At 49.3% G+C, this 23,960-nt stretch overlaps 1 protein-coding gene across 1 annotated transcript in view; it reads right to left on the reverse strand.

Annotated features, from left to right (window-relative positions):
• PFKL (phosphofructokinase, liver type) overlaps positions 1-23,518 on the reverse strand; it is a 38,803-nt gene extending 15,285 nt beyond the window's left edge. Inside the window, exons 1-11 of the mRNA XM_090055248.1 lie at positions 23,371-23,518; positions 15,688-15,761; positions 12,268-12,345; positions 8,119-8,308; positions 7,003-7,168; positions 6,665-6,709; positions 5,737-5,845; positions 3,549-3,644; positions 3,362-3,454; positions 2,354-2,479; positions 1,964-2,028 (exon numbers count right to left, since the gene is read on the reverse strand). Of these exons, the coding sequence (XP_089911374.1) occupies positions 1,964-2,028; positions 2,354-2,479; positions 3,362-3,454; positions 3,549-3,644; positions 5,737-5,845; positions 6,665-6,709; positions 7,003-7,168; positions 8,119-8,308; positions 12,268-12,345; positions 15,688-15,761; positions 23,371-23,458 (1,130 nt within the window). The 5' untranslated portion in view covers positions 23,459-23,518. The remainder of the gene's footprint in view (positions 1-1,963; positions 2,029-2,353; positions 2,480-3,361; positions 3,455-3,548; positions 3,645-5,736; positions 5,846-6,664; positions 6,710-7,002; positions 7,169-8,118; positions 8,309-12,267; positions 12,346-15,687; positions 15,762-23,370) is intronic.
• Positions 23,519-23,960: the final 442 nt, after the last annotated feature.

Genomic DNA, 23,960 nt, shown 5'->3' on the forward strand with positions numbered 1-23,960 from the left:
GGCAGGACGGCATAAATTTAAACAGGCAGAGGGGACAGGGTCATATGCCTCAGACAACAGCTCCCATTTGCTGAGCTATATAAGCTGCCAAGTGGGGAGACCCAATGATCTCTCTGGGGCTTGCTGAGGCAGAGGCACAAGATGAGGGACAGGCTGGCCTTTTCCAGGAGGGAGGGACACGAATCCTCCTGGAGAAGAGAAGATTGCTCAGGCTAGAGGGTCACATACCAAGAGCTCTTTAATGAGCATGATTCTCCTCAGTGAGCTCTCCTCCTCATACTCTGGTGCTCTCTCAAGTCCAGCATGAGGCCGGGACTCTCCTGCTTCCCAGAATCTACTCCCTCGTCTCCTTAGCAAACAAGGACACAGCTGGGGCCAGGCCCCTAAGCTGAGATAGCTCTACTGAAGTCAATGGATCTATGCTGATTTATGTCAATGTAGTAAAGCTGAACACTTAAAGGTCAGAGGTTCCTGGCTAGAGGGTCTTGCCCCTCCACTCAGAGTCAGACCAATGCCGCTTTTGGGAATTTTACTCCATGGTCAATTTGGTATGGACTGAGGGAGTTTTTGCTTCCCCTGTACAGGTGGCATGGCCCTCTTCCTGTGATTTCTTGAATTAATATTAATGTTTCACAGAAAAAGGCCACTGGCTGCCCTGGTCTCTCTGCTTTCCCTGTGGGAGGTTCGGGAGTTATGTCCTGTGTCTTGTCAGGGTTGACAGCAGTTTTACAAAGAGTTTAGATCAGGGGTGGGAAAAATACGGCCCATGGGCTTGATATGGCAGCGAAGGGATTTTATTTGGCCTGCAGCAGGTCCCTCAGTCCCCCCTGGCTCAAGCGCAGTCCAGCCCATGGTGCAGCCTGCCACCCCTAAGCATGCAGTGGGGCTGGGGCGGCTGGACTCTTGTTTCTTGGCAGCCCTAGCAGCTGCTCCTTTGGCTGCCACAGCCATCAGCTCTGGCCCTGGCCCAAGCCCACTCTGTGCAGGAGGTCAGGGTTCCTGCAGTGCCTGCTTCAGGCTGGCTTGTCCTAGCCACGATGAGCAGCAGTGGCAGCGGCCAGACAGAAGCTGCTGCTGGGTGTCGAGGAAAAACAGGACCTGGCAGTGGGCATAACTGCTTCCCCTTCACTGCTGACTGGAGCCTGTACTGGGGCTGCCCTGCAGCTCCTTCCTGCTGCAGCCAGTGTCACCTCCAGGCCACCACAGGCCCTGCACCTGGTGCGGCAGCAGCGAGGAACCACAGGGCAGCCCCGGCATGGGTGCCAGGTGGCCACAGCAAGAAGGGTCCCAGCAGTGGTGAGGGGAAGGTGGCTGTGCCCACTGCCAGGTCCTGCTTTTTCTTAGTGCCCAGCAGCAGCTTCCACCCAGTCACCACCACCTCCATGCCTGGGTAGCCGCTGCCAAACCCGGGCAGCAGCTCCAGTCCTGGGCAGCAGCTCCAGTCCCTCCATGGGGCATAAGGACAGGACAGAGGTGGCAACCTTGGTTGAGCTACCCCTGTTGAAGCTGATGCCCACCTGTGCCCATGCCAGCTCCCCACCTGCCTGCAGCCCCATCCCACACAAGGAGTTTTGGTGACCTGTTGTGCAGGGGGATTGAGGTGGGGGGGGTGGAGCTGACACGTGACAGCTCTGCAAAACTCCCCCAGCTCCAGCCTCCGGCGCCAACCCCCAGCCTCCAGCTCCAGCCCCAACCCCCAGCTCTGGTTCCCGGCTCCCAGCCACTAGCCCCTGGCCCCAACCTTTCTGCTCCAGCCCCCAGCCTCCAGCGGTAAGCATCCCATGCCGTACCAAGGCGGCACGCTCACGGACTGTTACTCTTTAGAGGAAACATTGCTTCCTTGTATCCCCACACAGCACAGCAAATTTCAGGGTAATCCGAGTCAGCTTGTAGGTTTTAAAGCACTCCCTTTTAGATAGGAAGCAACACTCATGCTTAGTTCTAATACAGCTGCTGCTCTTACCTGCCCCGGAGCTGGATTGCTTCTTCAAATCGCTTCTCATCCATTGCTTTCTGAACATCTTTTGTCTTTAAAGGATTGTGAGGTTAGAGGGGGAAAAAAAAAGTCCCAGTAAATTCAACAGAAATGAGCAAAAGCACCAAGACAGAGTTAAAAATTAAATGCTTGCTTGGCCTATTCACTGACACTAATGGTCAAGCCCAGCTCCAGCAGCAACAGAAAGGGTGGGCTAGGATTTTAAACCTATATAAATGCATTTTTCCTCACTTGTGAGTTGCTATCCCGCCCCAAAGGAAATCACTGAACAAAACAGGAAAGTGGAATTTGCTTATCTAGATCCTTTCCCCTCTCCACAACACCCACCCACACATACTTAAGCTTTCAGGTACTTACCACTTGAACACACTCCATGAGGGGCAGCCGGACAGATTGGTTCCCAGAAAGACTCACCACGCAGGCAGGGGTGTCAGGCGTCGCCTCCACCAGCGCCATGACAGCTTCCATCCCCATCTTGCTGCTCTGTGAAGGGGACAAGAACCCAGTTGAGAGGTTGGCTTCATCAGTGCAAACACACCCCTGTCACGTGCTGCACCAAAGGACTTAAGCTCCCCTGTGACAGGCAGACACACTGGTGGAGGCCCTGCCTAGGTGTTCAAGCAAGCAACTGAACTATTGGTGCAAAACACCATGAGGGCATGTAGACACAAAAGCACACGCACATGAAGCACCGAGGAAGACTGGATTGGTGGGGCACAAACATACTATCACTAAAAGATCCCTCAGACTAACACTTCCACTCTCCAGGGAAGCGCCCCTAGGACAGTGCACACACCCAACAGAAGCACAGAGAGAGGCCTGGTCCATAGTACCTCCAGGGGAAGGCCCTGCATTCCCACTTGTTAAAATGAGTATACAGGAACAGATCTAGGGGATACTGGATATGCCATAAGCACAGCCCCTGTAAGAGGGGAACAGAGCTACATGGCTTTATGACTGAACCACGGATTATGCGACTCAGCTGGCTATGTGTCCAATTCAGATACTTAAGATCTTGAAGAATTGCTAAATTATTTAAGATTAGTACAGTTAGTGGAGGATTAAAAAGGAGAAAGCTCCTGAAAACAAGGAGAATGCCAAGCTCTGTTCTGTACAAAATGGCTGAGCACACACACGTTGCATTTAACAACAGGACCTGTGTTTCACAAGTGAACCTGTGCTTTCCCCCCACTATGCTGGGAAGCACTCATTCCTCAAGCCCACATCCTGCTCACCTCATCAGAAACAGCAGGACATTTCATCCTCCATGGCACAGATGACCTGTACTCCAGTATCTTTGCTGGACTGGTACACAGAGCACATCTACACAAGAGCAGCCCGCTCATTTAGGGAGTCTGTACCTACCAGGACACGGTCAAATGCTGAAGGGGTCCCACCACGCTGCACATGGCCAAGGACAGTCACACGTGTGTCAAACCCTAGGCGCTGGACAACTAGCTGTGCAGGAGAGAAAAGAGCGGTCTGATTAAAGGACAAGGCACTGGCAGAGGCCCAAAACAAACAGGAGAGAGCACCTGAGCTTGCCACCTACATCTTTCACATAGTTGGAGGAGATGGACTTGCCATTCCTATCGATGGCACCTTCAGCAATGATGATGATGTTGAGGCGGGAGCCTCGGCTGCGTGTCTGCCACAAAGAAAAAACACGTGATAAAAACCATGGAGTGTTTTTTATTTTTTTAAAGAAACTGTTATCAAAAGGCTGAATATTTTAAAATTTTGTTGGTTAAATAATATGAAGTTTCTGACTGCAAAAAGAAACCCATTTTAAATGAACTCTACATTTAACAGAAAACTATCTATATAAGCCAAAGCTTTTTTTTTTCTTTATAATCTCTTAAAACAGAAAATAAGTTTGTTGCATCTATGAACCTCTATCAAAATCCTTCTGTTACAGGCTGTGTGCTTTTCTATAGAAAGGAGGATTCAACTTCTGAGGTCAAGCTTTATAAGCAGGGCACTAGGGATCTTGTACAGATTTAGAAGTAAATTATCTAGTAAACAGGCAATATATCATAACCATTTTCTAGCATACTGCACATACAAAATGACTAAGATCTGACAGCATCAAAACGCCATTGCTTCGTTAAGCATTTGTAATTATACCATGGCCTTCTCTAGTAGCAAAAAGACATGCCAAATCCAGTGTACAGGTTTCAACGAGTTGTAAGCCTACACATTTTATTGGATGAAACAACCCAGGAAATTGTTTCCATTCTTTCCTAAAGACGGGAGCAACCAGTTAGTGATTTAAATTGGGGCTTTCTATCTGAAAATTGATGCAGAGGTTTTAAATTGCCTCGGTTTAAAATCAGTCCTCCCTGATGAAGAGACAAGTCAAGCTTAGCTAGCAGAGTTGGCCAAAACCAAAAGGGCAGGCAGTGCTCTCTGGGAGGTACTAACATTACAGTGAGCTTGGCCAAGGAGCTCCCTGCCTTGCTAGCAACAGCTGGCTCCTCGATAAACAGCTGGAGAGGGTACACAGAAGCCCTGTATTTCTGTGAATGCAGGAAGCCCTCTTCCAAAATTAAGAGGTCTCCTGTCAGCCACCACAACCTAAGGGCAACCTCTCCCTACTCAGCAACGGGTTTCTGCGGCTTACTTGTACAGCAGGGTACTAGCTCTTTCTAGAGACCCATGGACTAACCTAGCCCTTAAAACAAAGATGGGCTGTCTAAGCACCCAACAAAGAGGTGGGAGCAAGTAGATGCTGACATGTGTCTGGGCCTCCATGGCTGCCTTCATGGCAGCAAGGTCCAGACCCCAAATTTTTCTGGGCTCTCTCTTGGCATATTGACATGCGTTTTCAGTTCAGTTGTGTGTTAAAGAGAGTCGTACTGCCCCCTGGGACCTGCTATCAGGATAAGCACAGACCGTTATATACTGGCTCATCCAGGAACGATACCTTTAGATTTTGGCAGGGGCCAGCCCCTCAGCTGGTGTGAAGCTGGATGAGTCTGGTGATTTCACTGGAGCAGAACCAATTTGTCAGCTGGGGAACTGGCCCAGGGGACTCATGTGATGCAAGAGGAAGGCAAAAGGCCAAGCCCCCGCCCCTGCCTGCTGGTGGAAAATCCTAAAGGAGGGAAAAATGGAACTGGATTTTCCCTATCAGCTGTTTGGTCATTGTGTCATCTCACCCACAAGAGTTTTGATCACTAAAGCAGACAGACAGCACTATTTGGGCAAGGACTGGCAAAGACAAAAGAGGTGACACCACAGTGGTCAGCCGACACCACAGCTGATCTGTACATCCCATGTAGATTCTTTCCACACGCCTGAACCAGTACTCTAACTCTAAAACATTTGTAGCAGAAGCCTAGTAGGTGTCAAACTGTGAATAATAACCAGAGAGATTAGTAATAGTCTCCAGTGGTGAAACTAAGGTTTATTTTGGCTCAAGCGGCAGAACTAAGATCAAGGCAGATCAAAATTCTGGGAGGAGAGAATAGGGGGAAAAAAAAGGAGGATGAAGTGGAAGTGGGGAAGAGTGGCAGCTCCTCCCCTTCAGAAGATAAAATCCTCTTGTGTAGGTGATCAGGGAGATATTTCGGTGGAAGGATGCCAGCTAAACCCTCCAGAAATCTGTCTGCTGCTTCACATCAGCCCAGTGAAGCAGGACACCTCTACCCATGAGCTCAGAGAAATAAGTATGTGGCTCCTGATTTACCATTACACTGACTGCTCTCCCCGAGACACACCAAAGATGGAGCACTTGCCTCCCCAAGTCTCTCACACATGAGGTCCTCCCAGCCATCCTCAGGAGGGGACTCAGGGATGAAAAGCCAGTCAGCGCCTGAGGCCAAAGCAGACACCAAGGCAAGGTAGCTAGGGAAGCAGATACAAGTTAGCAGCCAGGAACACCCATCCATGACTGACAAGACACAACAGAGGCAAAAAACCATGTCACCAGGGACCAAGTAACTATTAGTACAATGCTGTGTTGAACCAAGTGAACAGCCAGGTGAGCCTGAATATGGCTCGTGCCTACAAACCTACAACTTGGCTAGTAACCCTAGGCTCACAGTGCCTTGTCTCTACCGGCCCAATGAACATTTGCTAGAGACTTCCCTCCACACCTGGGGAAGCTGTGGACAGTTCATCACTGGAGATGTTCAAGGTGAAGCTGGTCACACTGGCATGGAGGGGTGGGGGTTGCCTTCCTCTGTAGTGTGGGGTATGGCCTCTACCTGGGATCACTGGAGAGTATATTAACAACTTTTTACAGAAGCAGGATGTGGGCTGTCATGGTCCCCTGCTTTACCTGTGTCAGGTTTGGGTGTTATGTCTTGTGTTGTGTCTGGGTTGACAGTAGTTTTATTAAGAGGTTAGATTATGAAGCTGTCCAAGTTGGTTGAGATAGGGCTGATCCTGTCTAAGGCATGGGACTGGGTTAGATTGTGACCCATGGAGGTCCCTTCCAGCCCTGCTTCTCTATGATTTCTAACTTGGGTTTTCTCTTCACTGTTATATGGCTCAGGTTCATACACCATACTTATATACCCCCAATTCCCCACACCATTTTTACCCACTCAAAGCCCAGTCACATCCACTTCAAGGGTCTTCTACCCTCCCCTTATAGTCTTTTCCAATGCTCACCCCCTCAGTATTGCTTCCCTCCTCAAAAGGACACAGGCCTTTCCTTACCCACAGTGCCTGCCCATCACCTCCAACACAAACGTTCTCTGGTGGCTGCAAAAAAACAAGAGGGGAAGCTGGAATCAGGCTTTCTGGAGCAGTCTTTACCCTTTGCTAGAAACCTGCTCAGCTATCCAATGCTCCTTTGCTCCACCCCCCACTGCAGGTCTGTGTCCCAGACTCAGGGGCTGTGCAGCTACAGGGGCTCCAAATAATTCCTTACCAACTTCTAGCATGGACCCCGCCACACCAGTCATTCCATGACACTGCCATGGGTTCAACTCAGTTTGTCATCTCTAAGAGGGGGCAACTGCAAAAAAGAAGCTATCTGGGGATTCCCAGCTCACCTCTGGGCTGTGGTAGTGATAGCATCAATCACCTCCATGATGCGGTGTAGTGCCGAGTCTGTACCGATTGTCATGTCTGTGCCACAAAAGTCATTGTCAATGGAGCCCACCAGGCCAACAATGTTTAGCTGACAATACTTCTGAGCCACGTCCTCAGTTATTTGACCTGGGGGAAAATATAGAGAAATGTTTTCTGGGGGCATTGATCAACTCCTGAGACTCTCCCACAAAGCAACATTCTGTCAGAGGTACGGTGGGGAGAGGCAAAATGGGCCATACATTGAAAAACAAGCCACTACTTTCACAAGGCTAGACTGATCTAGCAACCTCCTCCACCATCCTGAATGGTGCCTCTCAACAGCAGATGCCACTGTCCTGAGCCTTCCAAGCAGTAAGATGGGATCAACCAAAGGACTTCCCATTTACCCAAGAGAAAGCCAAGTCTGATAGGCTGCAGGGTGATTTTTCTGTGAACAGAATTTGCAGTTAATTCAACTGCAATTTCTGGTGTTAAACTGACCCCTTTGAAGAAGCCAATCAAACTGACTTTACTATCATACTTTGGAAGATGCAGCTTTCTTCCAGAACCACAGACAGAAACGCATTTCCTAGCTCTGAATCCTGTCTACTCAATTTAAGAGACATCAGAGGTATTTTAGTAGCTTAGGTCCCCATTGAGTCAAGTGCACAAGCATGCTGGACTTCAACAAAAAAGGGCAGAGAGAGAGCCAATGATTGGAAGCTGAAGCCAGATAAATTCAGAAGAAATTAGAAAGTTCTTGTTCCACTGGTTAAATGCCCAAGGGAAGAAGTAGATCTGCCCTCTCTTGCTGTCTTCAGACTAAGACTGGACATCTTTCTGGAAGATCTGCATTAGCCACACACAGGTTATGGGGCTTCACAAGGGGATAAGATCCTGTCACCCGAGAGAGACAAGAGGAGATCAGGCAAGGCGGCCTGTTAATCGCTTCCAGCCTTCAGGTCTACAAATACCCAAGTTGACTTTTCATGCTTAAACCTGTGCACTGCTGCTCACAGTTTTACTTCTCCTGTAGATTTGGAGGTGAGGATTATCACAGGGATTAACACGTGTCCAACACAGCAGACCGTACGCACCATCTTTAACCAGGTCCTCCAGCAGGCTGCCCCACTCCGTCCGGAAAATGTTGGCCCCAGTCAGACTGCCATCTCCCCCAATGACACACAAGTTGGTGATCCCATGCTGCACCAGGTTGTAAGCAGCCCGGAGGCGCCCCTCTCGCGTGGTGAAAGCCTTACAGCGGGCACTGCCAATGATTGTGCCGCCCTACAGGTAAACAAAGCATGTGAAAAAGCCAGCCAGTACCATGGAGGAAACCAAAGGGCTGACTAGATGGGGCTGGCTGTTGGGAGCAATCTCTAAAGAGAATCACGATATGGAGGCACTGGACTGCTACACTTAAGGAATGGACAGGTTTTTTGTGGGCAGGGGGGTGGGTGCAGGCAACTTATTTCTACCCAGATGTTCCAGAAGGTCAAGATTCCCAGTGTGCAAAGGAGTTGGGAGAGTCTCATCAGGGCCCATCATTTGGTACCCTCATGCTGGTCCTGGCCTATCCAGCTGTCCTAGGACCTGTCTGCTGCAGCTAATGTGAGCCAAGAATATACTACTTTTCAACCTGCCCTTCCCAGAACCACCTGCCTGGAGCCATCCCGGACTTGCTGACAAGATGCCTGAGAGATCTCACCCACAGAGAGCAGCCCCCCATTCCTTCACCACAGCACCGTAGCACTGGCAGGGAAGGGCTGGATTGAGCAGGCATTTCTGAGTCAAATCGTCACCGTCTGCACTGACAGACAATAGGTGGAAAAAAAGTCAGTCTCCCTTAGAAACCTACTGCCAGCCACTTCCATAACTGTGAGCCCTGCATCTGCTGCATAATGCTCTTGATTCTTTCCCTTCTAAGAGGCTGATGGAGGGTGGGGATGACTGAGCTGGCTGGGGCAGGTCTTTCACTGAAAACTCTCGTTGCCAGGTGTCAGACCCATGGCACTCATGGCTTCTTTGCTGCTGCATTAGTGTAATGCATCTCTGACACATGAAGCCCTATAAAGTGATAACATACCTCCTGTCCGAAAGGCAGCTCATGTGACCTCCACTCCGCCCCCTTTGCATCATTAAACAGCCTGTCTAACTGCCAGGGCACTCTTGATAAGTTGTTGGTGATAGTGCTGGCAGACATGGAAACATAAGCTCCCTTAGGTGCTCTGCAGTCTGGTTCCTCACCCTATCCTCCAGAGCTTGCCCTGAGCCAACAATGCAGCAGGGGCATTGCCCCTGGTTCACTAGGGGAGGCAGGGCAGCCTGTCAGGAGACCACCTGCCTCTGGCTCATGTACTGGATTAGTTACCACAGATACCTTAAACTTACATGTAAGGCCTAATTACTGCTTTTATCCTCACCAAACTTGCCAGCTTGCTACAGCGACTGGTGGCAGGGGTAAAGAACTGGCGCTATTCTCTGAATAAATCTCCCCCTGCCCTGCTCCCCCAGGGATTTTTATGGTTAGCGAAGTGCAGATTGGGTGGGGAGGGCACATGCATAACAGAGGGGTTCAGAGAAAGACCATTACAGAAGGAAGGAAAAGGAGACAGAGAGACACAAAATGCCACAAACTTCAAGATTTTGCTATCCCCATTGATTTTACTCCCTTGGAAAGGCTTGCATTCAAGGTAGGGGAAGGGAGGAGCCATGCCATTAGCACGGTTAACAGTACACCAAGAGAGCTCTTTCCACAGATGATGTCTAAGACACCAATGTCACATCACTGCCCCTGTCCCTCCTAAGCGAGGCTCCACAGCCTGTCTGCCATGGGAGGGGGACCACGCAGCCAGCACTGCCAAGCTGAAGCAATGCAGGTGGCAAGCTGAGTACAGACGGCCTGCAGACTGGCGGTCTGGGAAGGAAGCAGCTGTTCGAGAGCAGCATACAGATGAGGAGACCCATGGGGACATGCAGCACCAAAGTGTTACCTGAGGGCAGGCAGGCGCACTGCTCAAATCAGGGAGGAAGCTGGAGGGAGAGGGGATAAAAATAAAACACCACTGCTTGGAATGACAGCGCTCCAAAAAAAGAGGAGTGCTCCCATCTGGCCAGGCGTAGCTGGCTCCTCTTGGTCCTGTCCACACAGCAGTTCCAGCCTTGACACTGGCACGCAGTATATCCTGGCTGGGCTCAAATAGGGCTAACACGCTGCCGGGGTCAGCAGGGCCACACTGTGGGCAGCCTCAGTGCACAAAGCTGGCATTTACAAGCTTGTATGGCTGGGTTTACACAGGGCTATTTTTATAGTGTATGAAAGGCCCAGGAGGCCAGCTAGAAAAAAGAAACAATTTAACATATAAAAAAGTGACCAGAAAAGTGCGTAGCGCTCCCAGGGTTTGGAAGCATCTGTAAGGTAGGTAGGCAATTTGCTTGGGTTTTTTTTTTTATATTACAAGTCCCAGTCTGTCACTCCTGACATTCCCAAAAGGCTCTGTGAACTAGCACGGTTGTGCTACAAAATTCACAGAGCGTTTTATTCACTTTGTGTAAACAAGATCCTCAGCAGATCTAAATCACCCACCCCCGTGGACTGCAATGGAAATGGACTATGCGATTTCAACAAATCAATGCCCATTTATACCAGCTGAAGACTTGGTCCTTTGTTTTGCTGAAATCTATTCAAGTCAGACTCCTCAGGACGGCTCTGTTAATAGTTTAGCAGGACACTCCTTTGTGTAAGTCCTGCCTCAGTCCCTGTGAAAAATCTCCAAGGAGACAGTCAGCAAAACCATAGGGAAGACTCAGGCTTGACAGTCCAGAAGCTCTGAGGTTAAAAAAGCATAAGGAAACTCTCAACTCAGCATCAAACCCCAGATATGTCAGAAAGAAGCAAGATAGGACAGCAACTAGAGGACCCAAACATGATGATTTTCCTTCCAGCAGAGCTCCTTTAACCTTGAGGCTTGTCTATACTGCAGACTGTGAGTGAAGTCTGGGTTCCCGTGTAGTTGTCCCTCCAAGAGACTTTCCTACAGCCCAGCTCCATCCCCGACTGTAGAACAAACTGGAGGGTGGCAGCAGGGACAACAATATTGCAACTGGGCCAACTGAAGCAGGCTTCTTCCAGTATATGGTCCATGGATTTTTAAAGAATCAAGCATATTTTTACTGCAGTGAGGGACTATCAGCACAGGTAGTGCCAAACTCTATTATCTCCCCATCCATCTCTCCAGCTTGCAGGATGTTGGTTGGTCAGGCTGTGCATATGAGACCAAAGCCAATGCAGGATTTGGATATAAGAAGGCCTGGATATGACTGGGATTTGACATGCAGGAAGGCAGGAGAGGGGGACATGTGAGGGGACAAAGTGGGAGTCCAGATTAAATCAGAGACATATTCCAGGAGGAGGTCAGCCACTCTTACGAAAGGGAACAGAGAGAGAGAGAAAGCCATGAACTTCTTGCCTCAGGGAGGTGGCGGTGGGTGGAGAGAAGAGGGGAGGAAAGGAGGCATGCATGGAAATGGATGAAACCCAGACATCACATATCAGCAGGGTGAAGGAGCTTGTTGCCATCAATCCTGTCCCTTCTGCAGGTTCCCTCCTGTTCGCTGGAGGATAAGGTGCAAGTCAGAGAGTTCCCCCATCTTGGTCATGGTGTCTGAGGGCTTGCACCAACCTCTCCTCCAGAGGACCTGCCTCTTAGAGATTGCCTCCCTTACATTGCCACCCTGTGCCCAGAACAGAAACACGCTCTGCGCAGTGCAGTCACGTCTGCCTCCTCTCCACAGGCCCAGGCCCTGAAGCTGCAGTCCTGTGATTACGAGAGGAAACAAAGTGAAGGATCTGTCTCTAAGACTGACTGTGCTTGTTGTTTAACACGTGCTGGAGGGATCCAGCCCCTTGACCCCACGGGGCCTGGGTCTCTTAGCTCGGCTACAACATATCTTAGCTCTGCCAGATCGAGCAGGCAGAGAGGTATAAAACCCTGGTCAGCAAACTCTGTTTGGGCCTCATCTAGCTGGCACCACCTGGGGCCAGGCATTCTGTGCTGAGACCCTGCATGTTACGACTACATCAGTGTGCAAACCCATTTCTCCTGGCCTAAAGAAAACGTGGCAGGAAATTGGGATGCTCTGAGCTCAGCCCAGAGATGTGCATGAGTGGCAGAGCAAAAACAGAGAGACCAAGAGGCCTTTGCACTCACACAGGGAAAGCGAAAAAGCTGCTGTTAGAGCCTTACCAGCTGAATGATGTTTGAGACGCTCAGCCAATTTGCTTGTTTGATGTTCTCTCCTCCTTCCACCAGCCCCTCATAGCCCTGAGAGAAACAGAAAGCAAAGAGGATTGACAGGACTGTCTCATCAAAGCATAGCCTGTCCAGCCAATGCTTACGAGTCCCTGCATGGCTGTGCTAGGACACCAGACCTGTCATGACTGCACAGCTCTCTAGGCTTCTGCCAATCGGGGGGGGGTACACAGTGGGCATATACATTGCCAGGGGAAGGTCCTGTAATCCTTTACACAAACAATCCAAAGGGAGCCACTGAAAGGCATCTCCTAGGCAGGAATGTGGGTAACACTAGTGTGTGGTACAGAAAAAGAAGGGGACGTGACCCCCCCACCACAACTGTGAGCAGAGACCAGACTTAAGGCTAGAGCCTGCTGGGTGTCTACAAGGTAACACGGAGCTCAAGTCACCTTTCAGGTTCAAGGACAATCCAGCACCATCTGTTAGCAACACGGTCAAGACTTCACTCAAGCAAAAAGCGCTGCCTTAGCACCATTGTGGCAGGGCTGTCTGACTTCTGACTGCCTAGGGGACCTCCTGGTGGGCCTCCAGGGCGTCCTGCACATGTGGGCTGCCACCACAGTCATTGTGTCACCCCCCAGCTGTGCCACAGTGCAGCAGGGACAGGAAACAAAAGTTGGAGGATACAAGGGGCTCCTGAAGAAAGGACAGAAGAAACAGGGCAGAAGGGAACTGATATCTATCCAGCCTCCTCCCCCATGTCCCCAACCGAATGTGCCTGAGGACCCGACGGGCCACGTGGAAACATTTGGAACTTGCTGTGTGATTTGAGGGCAAAGAGATTTTATGCTCTAAGCATCTGACCTCTGGGTCAGGTCCTTAGTTTCTACAAAGTCCCCAAAGCAGGTGGAGGGAGGCTATGCCAGCCCACCCCAGACAATATCCATACCCAGAGATTTTCATGGACTCACTGCACTAGATCCCTCACAAATTCCAGGAGGAGGGAGGGAGCTTCAGCACTTAAAATCCCCCACACCAATCATGGCCTGATCATGTTCCTTTTCCTCCTAAAGGTGTTGCAAGTGACATCTGCAACCAGAAGCAGTGTTCAGCCTCTCTGAGCTACAGCCTGATCTTGAAAAAGCAGAAAGATACCAAGTAATGGGCAAAGAAGAGAGCAAACCCTGGAGATTCTCTGAGGGGCCAAACAGCTGCCCTTTGATAACTACATGGACAACAGGACAGGATGGACTTTGTGGGGGATTTCACAGAGAAGACAGACTCAGTCTCCCAAGAAAACAGAAGCTGCCATGATTCAGCCACTTCTACATGTGCTAAAGGAAAAGATCATCCCAGAGGTACTCCACCATCCTAAAAAGCAGGGAAGCCTGCCATCTAAAGCAGCAGCTGGCAACTCTGTCCAGAGGTGGGCTGGCATAACTCAGCTTGGAACGGCCAAGCCCTTTACCGCTGGAATATTGCCACAGTCCCATGCACCTCACCCCAGCTCTGAAGGCTAGATTCAGTCTGCAGGCCATCGGTTGCCAACCTCTAGTCTAAAGGATCACATGGCTTCTGGGACTAGGGGAGAAATGGGCACAGTCTAAGAAGAGAGCCCAGGAGCAGGAGGTGAGAAAACCCACATGCATTCTAAGGAGTGAATAACAGAATGAATATCTCCATCCTTTAATTCTGCACAGGGTACCAATTTCTAGAGCAGAATGACAGACCAAGGTTCTTTGGGTAAATGTGGTATCTTTTATTAAAGCAACTAAACAGGGAGAAAAATATTCTTTGCAAGCTTTTGGGCACAAACACCCTTCATCACGCACAGAAAGAGTCTGCTGGCCAGTCTAATAAAAGACACCACATCTACCCAAAGAACCTTGTCTGCCTATATCCTTAGATCAACATGGCTACAACCAACAACCCTACAGCAGAAGGATACATTATGAGGAACCTTCCACAGGTGCTCATGGCACAGCTGCATTTGCTCCTATTTTTTTTAAATGAGATATTAAACTAGCTTTTGTCTAACAGCAACAAACTGTTGAAGGAAAAGCATTAGTGGGCTTCCAGGGCACCACGCAACTGGTTGATGGATGGCCCAAGGTCATACAAGACCCTGGGATCGCCAGTACTGCACTCATGTGCACCCTTGATAAGCCTGTTCCTCTGGGTCTCGATGCAAAGGCCATCGGTATTGACAGAAAGGCCCCTAGTGATTGTATGTGCCTGGGAGCAAGGTCACCAGCAAGCAGATAGTGATACAGTGCCTGGAATGTGAGGTATTTCCCCAGCTGAGTTTCTAAGTCCGAAGGGAAATGGGGCTTTTTTCGGAGGCTTAATCTGCTTGTTTTCCTAACAAGCCTGGGAGCAGACCTTGCTGGCAAAGCAAAAGAGCAAGAACTCCATCTCTCATGGAAAAAGACAGAGCGTGAAAACCGTCCACCCTGACTGAGTGATGAGACTACCCCACTGTTTCCTATAACAGGAACTGTGCTGGCTGGAAGGCAGAGTCTGTGCTAAACTCTAAGGGAGCTTGACAATGAAGAAGACAAACAAGAGGTCCCTATAAAGCCATGAAGGCATGGCTCTCGAGAGCAACGGGCTTCTTGTCTGACAGCTCTGTCCTTGAGATTCAGCCACAAGCTAAAGCTGCCTCTGCTGCTCCAGTGTGGGCCAAAGCTGCCCGTCAGATAAAAACGTTGATTGAACCTGGAGTGGCAGAGATTAAGGGCATTTATACACATACATTTGTTTGCTCTGACACGCCAGAAATTCAGCATATTGGAGCAGACTCAATTAATCGAGTCTGCGGAGCACGCAAACCGATGTGCCTGGCACAGTGTCACATGCATTTGTATAAATGGTGAAGTGCACGTTAGCGCTAAAAAAAATGGCATCAGTGTGCTTTGAAATTAAAATACCTTAGGTGTGATTTAGTTCAAAAGCACACCGCCGCCATTTTCTCAGCGCTGATGCGTATTTTGCCGTTTATACAAATGCATGTGATGCAGTACAGCGCGCTTTTAAAAGCACCCAGCACTGCATTGCATACATGTGTGCATGTGCCCTAGGAGTCATGACTCTGACTCCTGGGTTATACTGCCAACCCTCACTGACTTCTCACCTGAAGCCAGATGAGACCTTTTCCCCTTCAGCCTCAGTGAAATCATACCTAGAACCAGGTAGTACTTATACTCCCCTACTAGAAGTAGGATTTGAGTGCAGGTCTCTGCGGGAGAATGACTGAAGCATTATCATTGCATTAATCAAGCCCCAGGGTGTCTTCCTCTCTGAGTTTCATTTTTGCAGTACATAACCATTTAAAAGACACAGCTGGATGGTCTCTGCCCCTCTACAATGACCAAGCACAGTGGGGGGGGGGAGAAAAAAAAAAAATCAGACCTCATAGATCAGGAAAACTTTTGCTCCGACGTAAATTCCCATGCGAGTCACAGCACGGACAGCGGCATTCATACCTGAAAAAGAAACACAAAATAAACAGCAAGCCCAGAGGATTTCAACACCTCCCTCTGCTTAACTAATGCAGCACTGGACACTTGTTATACGGACCAGAAAAGGGGTGTTGCTCCTTAAAGCCCCATAACTATGAATAATCGATCACAAGACTAGAGGCTAACAATATAGGTGTAGGAATGATTTGCAGACATGAACATGATAGAAGGAGGAATTCCAACAACAGATATGTGGATCCAAGCAACTTTCATATAGAAGACTGAAGCACATTATAAATACCTGCTCTTATACAGGGCTTAAACTAAATGCAACAGAATAAACATGAGCCTACTACTGCAGTACACCCTTGGGTTTTCTTGAAGTGTGTTCACACAGATTACCTGGACTCCACAACAACCCCACTAAGAATGGCCTGGACCTTAGGAATAAATGTAAAAGCAGCACTCAAAACACCCTTTAGGATGAAGCCAAGAGATGTTAGCTATCTGTGTTCCTCAGCTCTTGGCTCATGCTTCTCATTTGTGCCTTAGGACTATTATGGAGGTTTCTGGACAAAATGGAAAGAAGAGACTGAATGGGAGGGAGAAAGCAGGAGAGAAGAAATCTGAGGTGGGCAAGGAGACACTGGCCTAGGAGACAGAGAGAGTGAGGAAAAGATTCCTCAACCAAGGGGGAAGGTTTTATTTCCTTGCTTCCTTCTGCACCGGTTATTAGCTTGGCAGCCAAAGGAAATTTCACAATAAAGTTCATTTCCTAAGGTTTTGCAGCTCCTCCCTACATTTGAATACATTGAGGGAGGGAAGTCCCTGCCCCCTCCCCTCCAATAAAAGACAAAAAGCAAACAAGCCTATTTATTAAAAGCAAAAAGTAAAGCGTGGATATTGTAATTGCTTGTAAAAGCAATAGTCCCAAACCAGGTACAGAATGGGCAAATATGTCCCAAGTTTCCTTCCATATCTTAGCTAGCAAGTCTAATAATCTGTAACCTTCCCACCACCCTAGAGGCAGAGGGCTCTTGATCAGAGGCAGCCAGTTGTGCCGCCATGGGTGACTGTTTTTTTGATGTGGAAAAGTATTCACAAGGGACTAGGATGACCCATCCAGACTCAGCTGACTTTTGGCCTGAATTGGACTGAATCCAATTCTCTGCAGATGAAAGGCTGCTGTGCTAACTCAACAGAACTTCCTCTCCAGGACTGGTTCTATGCTAGAAAATGCTACCGTGTTGAAGAAAACACTGGATCACCAAATCAGGTGCAGCAATGCTTTGTAATGCATCCCCATTGCCCTTATTACCTGATCTCCCCTAATATATCTACCCCCTTTGCCATTCTCTTCCCCTCTACTGGAGCTGTGATGCAGAGAGCTCCTCCCTTTCCTTCTTTGTCAGGGCTTTCATTCTTAGGTCTACTGCAGGTCCTGAAGGACGATGTAGCGAGTCCCAACTGCTTTAGCCTCTGACTGCGCAATTTCAGATTGCATCCCATAGCGATTGCTCACATCATGGGTTTGCAAAAGCACCTTGATAAAGAGAACTGTAGTGGCTTTCACACGCAGCCAGAGTTGTGAAGACAGACAGTAGGACCCTAGCAGTTATTTGAACTGTCTGGAGCAAGCCTCCACATACTGTTTCTTTCTACTGAATTGGAGGCTCAGGAGACCACTCTGCAAAAGGATCAGCCACTTCCATCTGCATTCATGAGGCACTGACCCCAGTGAAATCCTTGTTGCACCAGAGATGAATTCGACCTGGTGTTTTTAGTAATTAAAAATAGAAAGCATTTTTTAAAATATGTATTTTAGCAAAAAGGGGCTTAGCTCAGTTAGGAAAACACCCTGCCAGAAGACACAGTCACTCTTTATCAAACCTCCCATCACTGCACTGACCCAACAGCAAATCTAACAGCTCCATGGGGACAGGCAGTCATAAGTGGCCACTATGGTGCCCTTGGCAGATTAGGTGGTTTGCTGTTGGAGAGGAGGTGGGCATGGAAATACCACCTCCTTTTTTTGCTACTGGCACATGTACCCAGCAGGCATTTGAACACTGATTTTTAGAGGCAAAACCAGGAGGTGACATCTTCTTTACCCTTTCCCAGCTACTGGAGCTGCTGCAGGGAAGATGCAGGGTTTGTGGGGGGCCGGGGGGGGGGACAGGAATGGGAGGAGGAGGCTTCCCCTCAGCTCCATTCTGCCTCCGCCACTCCTCTTATATAGTGCTCAGGGCCCGTGCCCTGCTTGCTCACCCATAGTTGCACTACTGGTAGCAAAAGCCTGGGTGCGGTGACCCAAGAGGTCCCTTCCAATCCTACATCCCTATGGTGTGTGTCCGTGCCAGCCATGTCCCATCATGTACAGAAAGGCCATTCTTTGCTGTCTTTAACTGCAATATGTTGTCACCTATTTCACATTTTTAAGCATTTGTTACACCTGTTGCTTTTATTTTCCTTTCCTTGACTTTTTAATCCATGCTTCTGCTGACCAGGGAAATGTTACTGGTTCATCCTCAATCATATTTGGAAGGGTCTTTGCACTTGTGAGCCAGAAACTTATTTTTAAAGCAAATTTTTGTAGCACATTGTAAAGCATTGTTCTTTGTAATGATGGAAAGCAGCTGCCAAGGTGAATTTCCTGTTTGTTGAGGGCACATCACAAAAGGATTTCTCAAGTCCTGCCATGGGGGTTTCGTTCTGACATTTGAAATGCAAACAGCATTCCTGGAAGTGATGATCTAGCCTGTAAAATTGCAAAGGAAATAAAAATGTGCATGGGGCTAAAGAACCAACCTGGGGCTCTACTGTCAAATAACCTCAGGTATTCAACACATGCACTGCAACCCTGGGTGTGGACCTTCTGCTTCCCCGCCAAACTGAGGGACTTTGCGCCTGCCATCAGAAAGGACCACTGAAAAGAGGGCAGAGAATGGAACAGGCCACTTAGTTCATAGTTTGTCAGAACTGTATTTATGCTGTTATAGGTTCTGTTAGAGAAATCAGAAAGTGTGTGGCTTAGACTCATCAACAAATACTAACCTTGCAACACGTGCTTAAGGTCTAGGAGAATGGGGTTGCGCTCTGCTGGGTGTTTTACAAATGCAGCAGACAATATAATCTACGTCTGGGGTGTCAAACTCACCCAGCACCCCCAGACTGGATCCCAACTGGAGAGCTCCTTGAGGGTTGGATCCAGACCAAGGGAGCTCAGGGGTTAATGCACCTGTTGCTCACTGCCTTGGCATTGAGATGTGTCCCCAACAGGGCTCCATACCCCAATTTTGGTGGCAGACCCTACCTCTGAATCCCTGGCCCCTCTAAGAACCTTGTAGGCTGGATCACATGGCTTCACAGGCCACATCTAGCCCACAAGTCATATGTTTGACACCCCTGACCTAGGTGAACAAGAAGAACACACCAGTGTGTTGTTCTTAACCAGCTAGAGCAACAGTCCCAATTCACCACCTGCCTAACTGTTGTCAGGCTGCACCCTATTAAGATGCATGTTAGCTACCTGGGGACAGATCCTAAAAGTGCTTAGGGCATGTGTAGATAAAACAGGGGCCTTAAATTGAAGTGGTGGGTTTTTTAAAAAGCCACTTCAATTTAGGGTAAAGTAAACCCCATGTCATGTACACCCATGTCTTACCTGCCTCTCCAGCAGAGGGGAAGGTGAGCTGCCACCAGGCAGAGCAGACCCTGGGCTGGGGGGGGACTGATGCTTCCCTCTATGGCTGCAGCAGCCTCACACCAAGCAGCACCCAGCTCAGGCAGTCTCAGGGGGCACCACAACCATGGAGGGAAGGACTGCTTGCCGCTTTTTTTTCCCCTTTGGTGGAACCTGCCTTCCTGGGCTGCTGCCAGGCTCTCTGCACGAACTGCCTGCAGAGCCCCAGAGTTGCACGGAGCCCAGTGCCTCACTCCGTGCAAACTAAAACTCCTTGGAGCAAGCAAAGTCATTTAAGGTGCATTACACCGCCAAATGTGCTGCAGCAGCTGGAATTAATGTGCAATATGCCGCTGATGCATGCAAACACCAACACCGTTAAAGTGGTGCAAAAACATTTAACCCACTTTAAAAAGTGTTGTGCACGCATTCCCCTTGTTTCGTCTACACACACACTTAGACCAGACAGCAGCCATCCTGTGATCCATTAATTTCTGAGACTGTTCCCATGGGTTAGGCTACTTGTCTGCCTAGTGTTGGCTGGATGTAGCTACAGCTATATATGCTATAGTAGCTCCTTTTTAGGAATTTTACAAAAGGCTGGAAGAGCCTTTAAATATACAAAATAAAAATCATTTCTGTGAGTCGTTGACTTATCTCTAGGAAACAGGCCTGATTCATCCTGCTCTTTGATTCTGAACAGAGAGCAGCATTAATCAATCAACTCTACCTTGCTCTTTGCCTTGCTAGAGAAACTCAGGCAAAGCAAGCAAGCTGAAAGGATTGTGTAAGCAGGTATGGACTCTTCAGGAGCCCTGGACAGATCTCCTCCAGGGCACCGCCACTCCCAGAATTCCAGCACTCGGCTAATCCTTGAACTGTGGCCTGTAAAACTAAATCTGCAGGAACCTAAACAAGCTGTCTACCTATTCACTGTATGGCTCAACATGAAACTGGGCAGGGGAAGATACTTCCAGCTTCCTGGATCTGCAACCTAACCCTGCTACCTGCAAAACAGTGCTGGCAGGAAGTGTTGGACTGCTAACTAGGCCCCCTCTTCAAGAAGGCATTTAAACATGTGCTTAATTTTGAACATGTGTTCACAGCCCTAGCTTTAGGCAGGTGCTGACAGGCATTCCTGAATAGGGATGGACTTAAGCACAGCCTTCAAGTTACGTACATGCTTTACTGAATCAGGACCAATTAGAGGAAAGCATCCACTTCTTTCAACCCCTGCCTCCCTTCCCCCACCCCCAAAGCATATTTTCCCTACTTCAGCAACCTGCCTGGGCAAGAGGCCTGTTTTCTCAAAGTCACTGCAGGAGTCCCTCAAGCAAAAAGCTGATCCTGAACACCAAACACCAAGCTGGAGGAACACAAGCAATGACAAAAAGGGAAGGTTTAATTTTGAAACGTAAGAGCACAGGATATTAACAGGGATGCACTAAAGTTTCCCCTCTTCATTATGGCATAGATTTAAGAATTTTAGAAGATTGGAAGAGGAGATGAATGCAATTTTCTGAGTCAGAGTAACTCAAAGTGGTTTCTTAACATGCACTGAAATAGGTGCGCCTCCCCCTGTTCATTCAGCTCATTAATTCCCCTACATTGTAGCAATGATGGAAGCCTTGGTATAATCTGGACACTGCAGGGCTACTCTGTCCTGTCTGTACAACAGCTTCTTCCATAGCCATCACTGGGATACCATATCAGTGGGGTCATGCTCTATTATTCTCCTGCTGGCAGGCACTCCCTCTCTCCTGCCCTCCTCCCCTGGTTTTGTTAATCCAATGCCCCACAACAAAATTTAGCAAGGTTACTTTACACATCTTGTGTGTGTGACTCCACTTCTATTTTCCAACCTTTCACTGCCACTCTCATCATCTGAGAAAACGAACTGAAAAAGGGCTTGCGATATTAAACATGTTAGTGCACATCCTGTTAGCATAAAGCGGGGTGGCTCCAAAAAAAATAATCAGTGGAGCTCTACAAATTTGCCTGGAAGAGCTGATGCATGATGCTAAATGCATCTCATATTACAAAGAGAAAAAGTAATCGCAAGAGCAATGTTCAAAAACCGACTCACGCAAAAGACAAGAAATTGGAAATCAAGGACTGGTTAAGATAATTAAGCACAGAGCCTGTTGGAAAATGATTACTACTGGGGGAACTACAGGTATTTGATGCAAGCAACCAAGAAAGAAGAACTGTTTAGGATTTTTCAAGGACATTCAACTAGGAGCATCATGCTGATACGTTGTGTCACCACTGCTGGCTTGCATGGTGCTTTACAGACAAGTGAAAAGAAATTCTGCCACAAGATTTTATGAAGTAATTACTTAATAAGAAGTGACAGGCCATAGAGGTAGGAATCCATAGAAAACAAGGGGACAGGACACAAAAGCATCTGCATAATAACCCCGTTGTTTAGTTGCACAACATTTTCCAGAACTTCTACCTTTCAGGCTAGACTTTTCCAGATTTCTAGAATGCCTGGGAACAGTTGGTTCAGCCACTGTGAAGCACAGAGAGGGCAAAAATATGGACAGCACTGCCACCGTTACAAATGCATCCCAATTAGGTCTTTATTTGAAACAGCTTCAGCACTGAAACAGCTGAGGTTGAGAAGGTGAAATGTTCCCATGGGAAATTTCCTTTATTTCAGGACTAAGGTGTGCGTGAACAGCTGCTCCCTTGGCATGTGATAGCACCTTGTCTTATAAAACACTTTGAGATCTAGTGGTGAAAAATGGCTACAGGAAGGTCAAAGAATCTTAGGGATGTGCAGCCATGAATGCAGATCACCGTCTTTCTCAATCTGGGGACGGGAAGTTCTGGTCTGCAAGGGGATGGAGAAGCAGTGGCAAACTGCAGCTTCTACCAGCCTCTAGCTGCTGTGTTATGCAACCTTTAAAACAAAAAGAGCCATTAAACACGCTCTCCTTGCCACAAGAACAGCACAATGCGATCATGCATGATATCATGGAAGGGCAGAGCTAGGATGAAGTGCAGCCATGTCCCGACCTAGGGGTATTTAGGAGCTTACTCTGCTGCAAGCTCTACGAAGCTACTGTTTACAAACGGCAAGTGCTTCTCCAGATCCTTGCCCCTATGTCTCAGACTGTGACAGAGCCCATCTGCTTTAAAAGAAGCTGTGGCTTTGCACAACTGCCTCCGAGTTGAGCCTATCTGCTCAGCGGATCACCTGCTGGAGGGATGCTGACTTCGAAGGGCCACCACACCTGGCTTGTTGCACTGCCCTGTGGCTCTGGAGCATCCTCTGATGCTGGACAGTGTTTCAGCCTCCTCCAATTTATGGAGTTTGCTGCAGTCCCCCAAGTAACTACCAACTGCTGAGGGGCCATCTGCGAGAGCAGCTAGGGGTTGGTGCCCGCGTCCCTGGCACCATTTGGAGAGCTGACTCACGACCCATCGCATCACACTATCAGGAGGCAAAACAGGGCACTGCCGGGGGGACTGTGGAGACCATTTAGCAAACAAAAGGGTTTAAGAAATGAAGGAACCAAGGACTGGGGGAGGATCTGAAAACCAAATGTAAGACCTGCCAAGACTGCGCTGATGCTGGGGAGCCCCCCACGGCTGGAGGCCAGTCCAGGGGGGACCCGGCCTGTGCAAGAAGGGGCCGGGCAGACATGAGAGCTCGGCCTGTGGGGGCAGGAAGGACGGCAGGGGCAAGCGTGCGACCTTAGCATCGCCATGCCTTGTCAAGGGCACGTGGGCCGTGACTGGCCGCACCGCGCGGTCCTGCCCGGGCCCACACGGCAGCCTGAACCAGGTGGCAGGGCCCGCCCCGTGGGCGCTGGTGACAGCCGTGCTGCGTGTCCCATCCGCGGGCCCCCGCGGCGGCCGAAGCAGGGGGCCGGGCCCCACCCAGCACCCCCGCACCCCGGCGGGCATCGAGCAGCGCTGCCGCCCCGAGCCCGCGCCCACCTTGTGCGTCGCCGCCGCTGGTGAGCACGGCCATGGCCATGCCGGCCCCCGCCGTGCGCAGCTTCTCCAGCTCCTGCGCCAGCGCCATGCTGCTACCGCCGCCGCCAGCCGCCCGGCCCGGCCCGGCCCGCTCCGGCTCCCGCCCGGCCCGGCCCCGCCCACCGCCACCCGCAGCCAATCCGCATCCAGGCCTGGCCCGGGGCCCCGCCCCCTGCTCCCTCGGCCTCGCTTTGCTTCGCGTTCCGATGCGGATTCGGACCCGGGTTCAGATATGACCCGGGATCGCGTTCCGGATCGGGTTCAGGGTTCCGATTCGGGTTCGGATTTGAATCTGGATTTGGGCTCGGGTTTGAATGTGAATTCGGGTCTGGATTGGGGTTTGAATTGGGGTTCAGATTCTGGTTTGGATTCGGATTTGGGTTCGTATGAGGATTTGACTTCAGATTCAGGGTCAGATTTGGAGTGGGATTTGGATTCGGGTTTGAATTTAGACTTAGATTTGGATTCAGGTTTAAATGTGGATTCAGGTTTGGATTCAGATTTGAATTCAGGTTTGGATTTGGCCTTGGGTTCATATTTGGGTTCAGATT

This window comes from Crocodylus siamensis, chromosome 6, assembly GCF_052110815.1.
Source record: "Crocodylus siamensis isolate JL-2025a chromosome 6, ASM5211081v1, whole genome shotgun sequence".
Lineage (NCBI taxonomy): Eukaryota > Metazoa > Chordata > Crocodylia > Crocodylidae > Crocodylus > Crocodylus siamensis.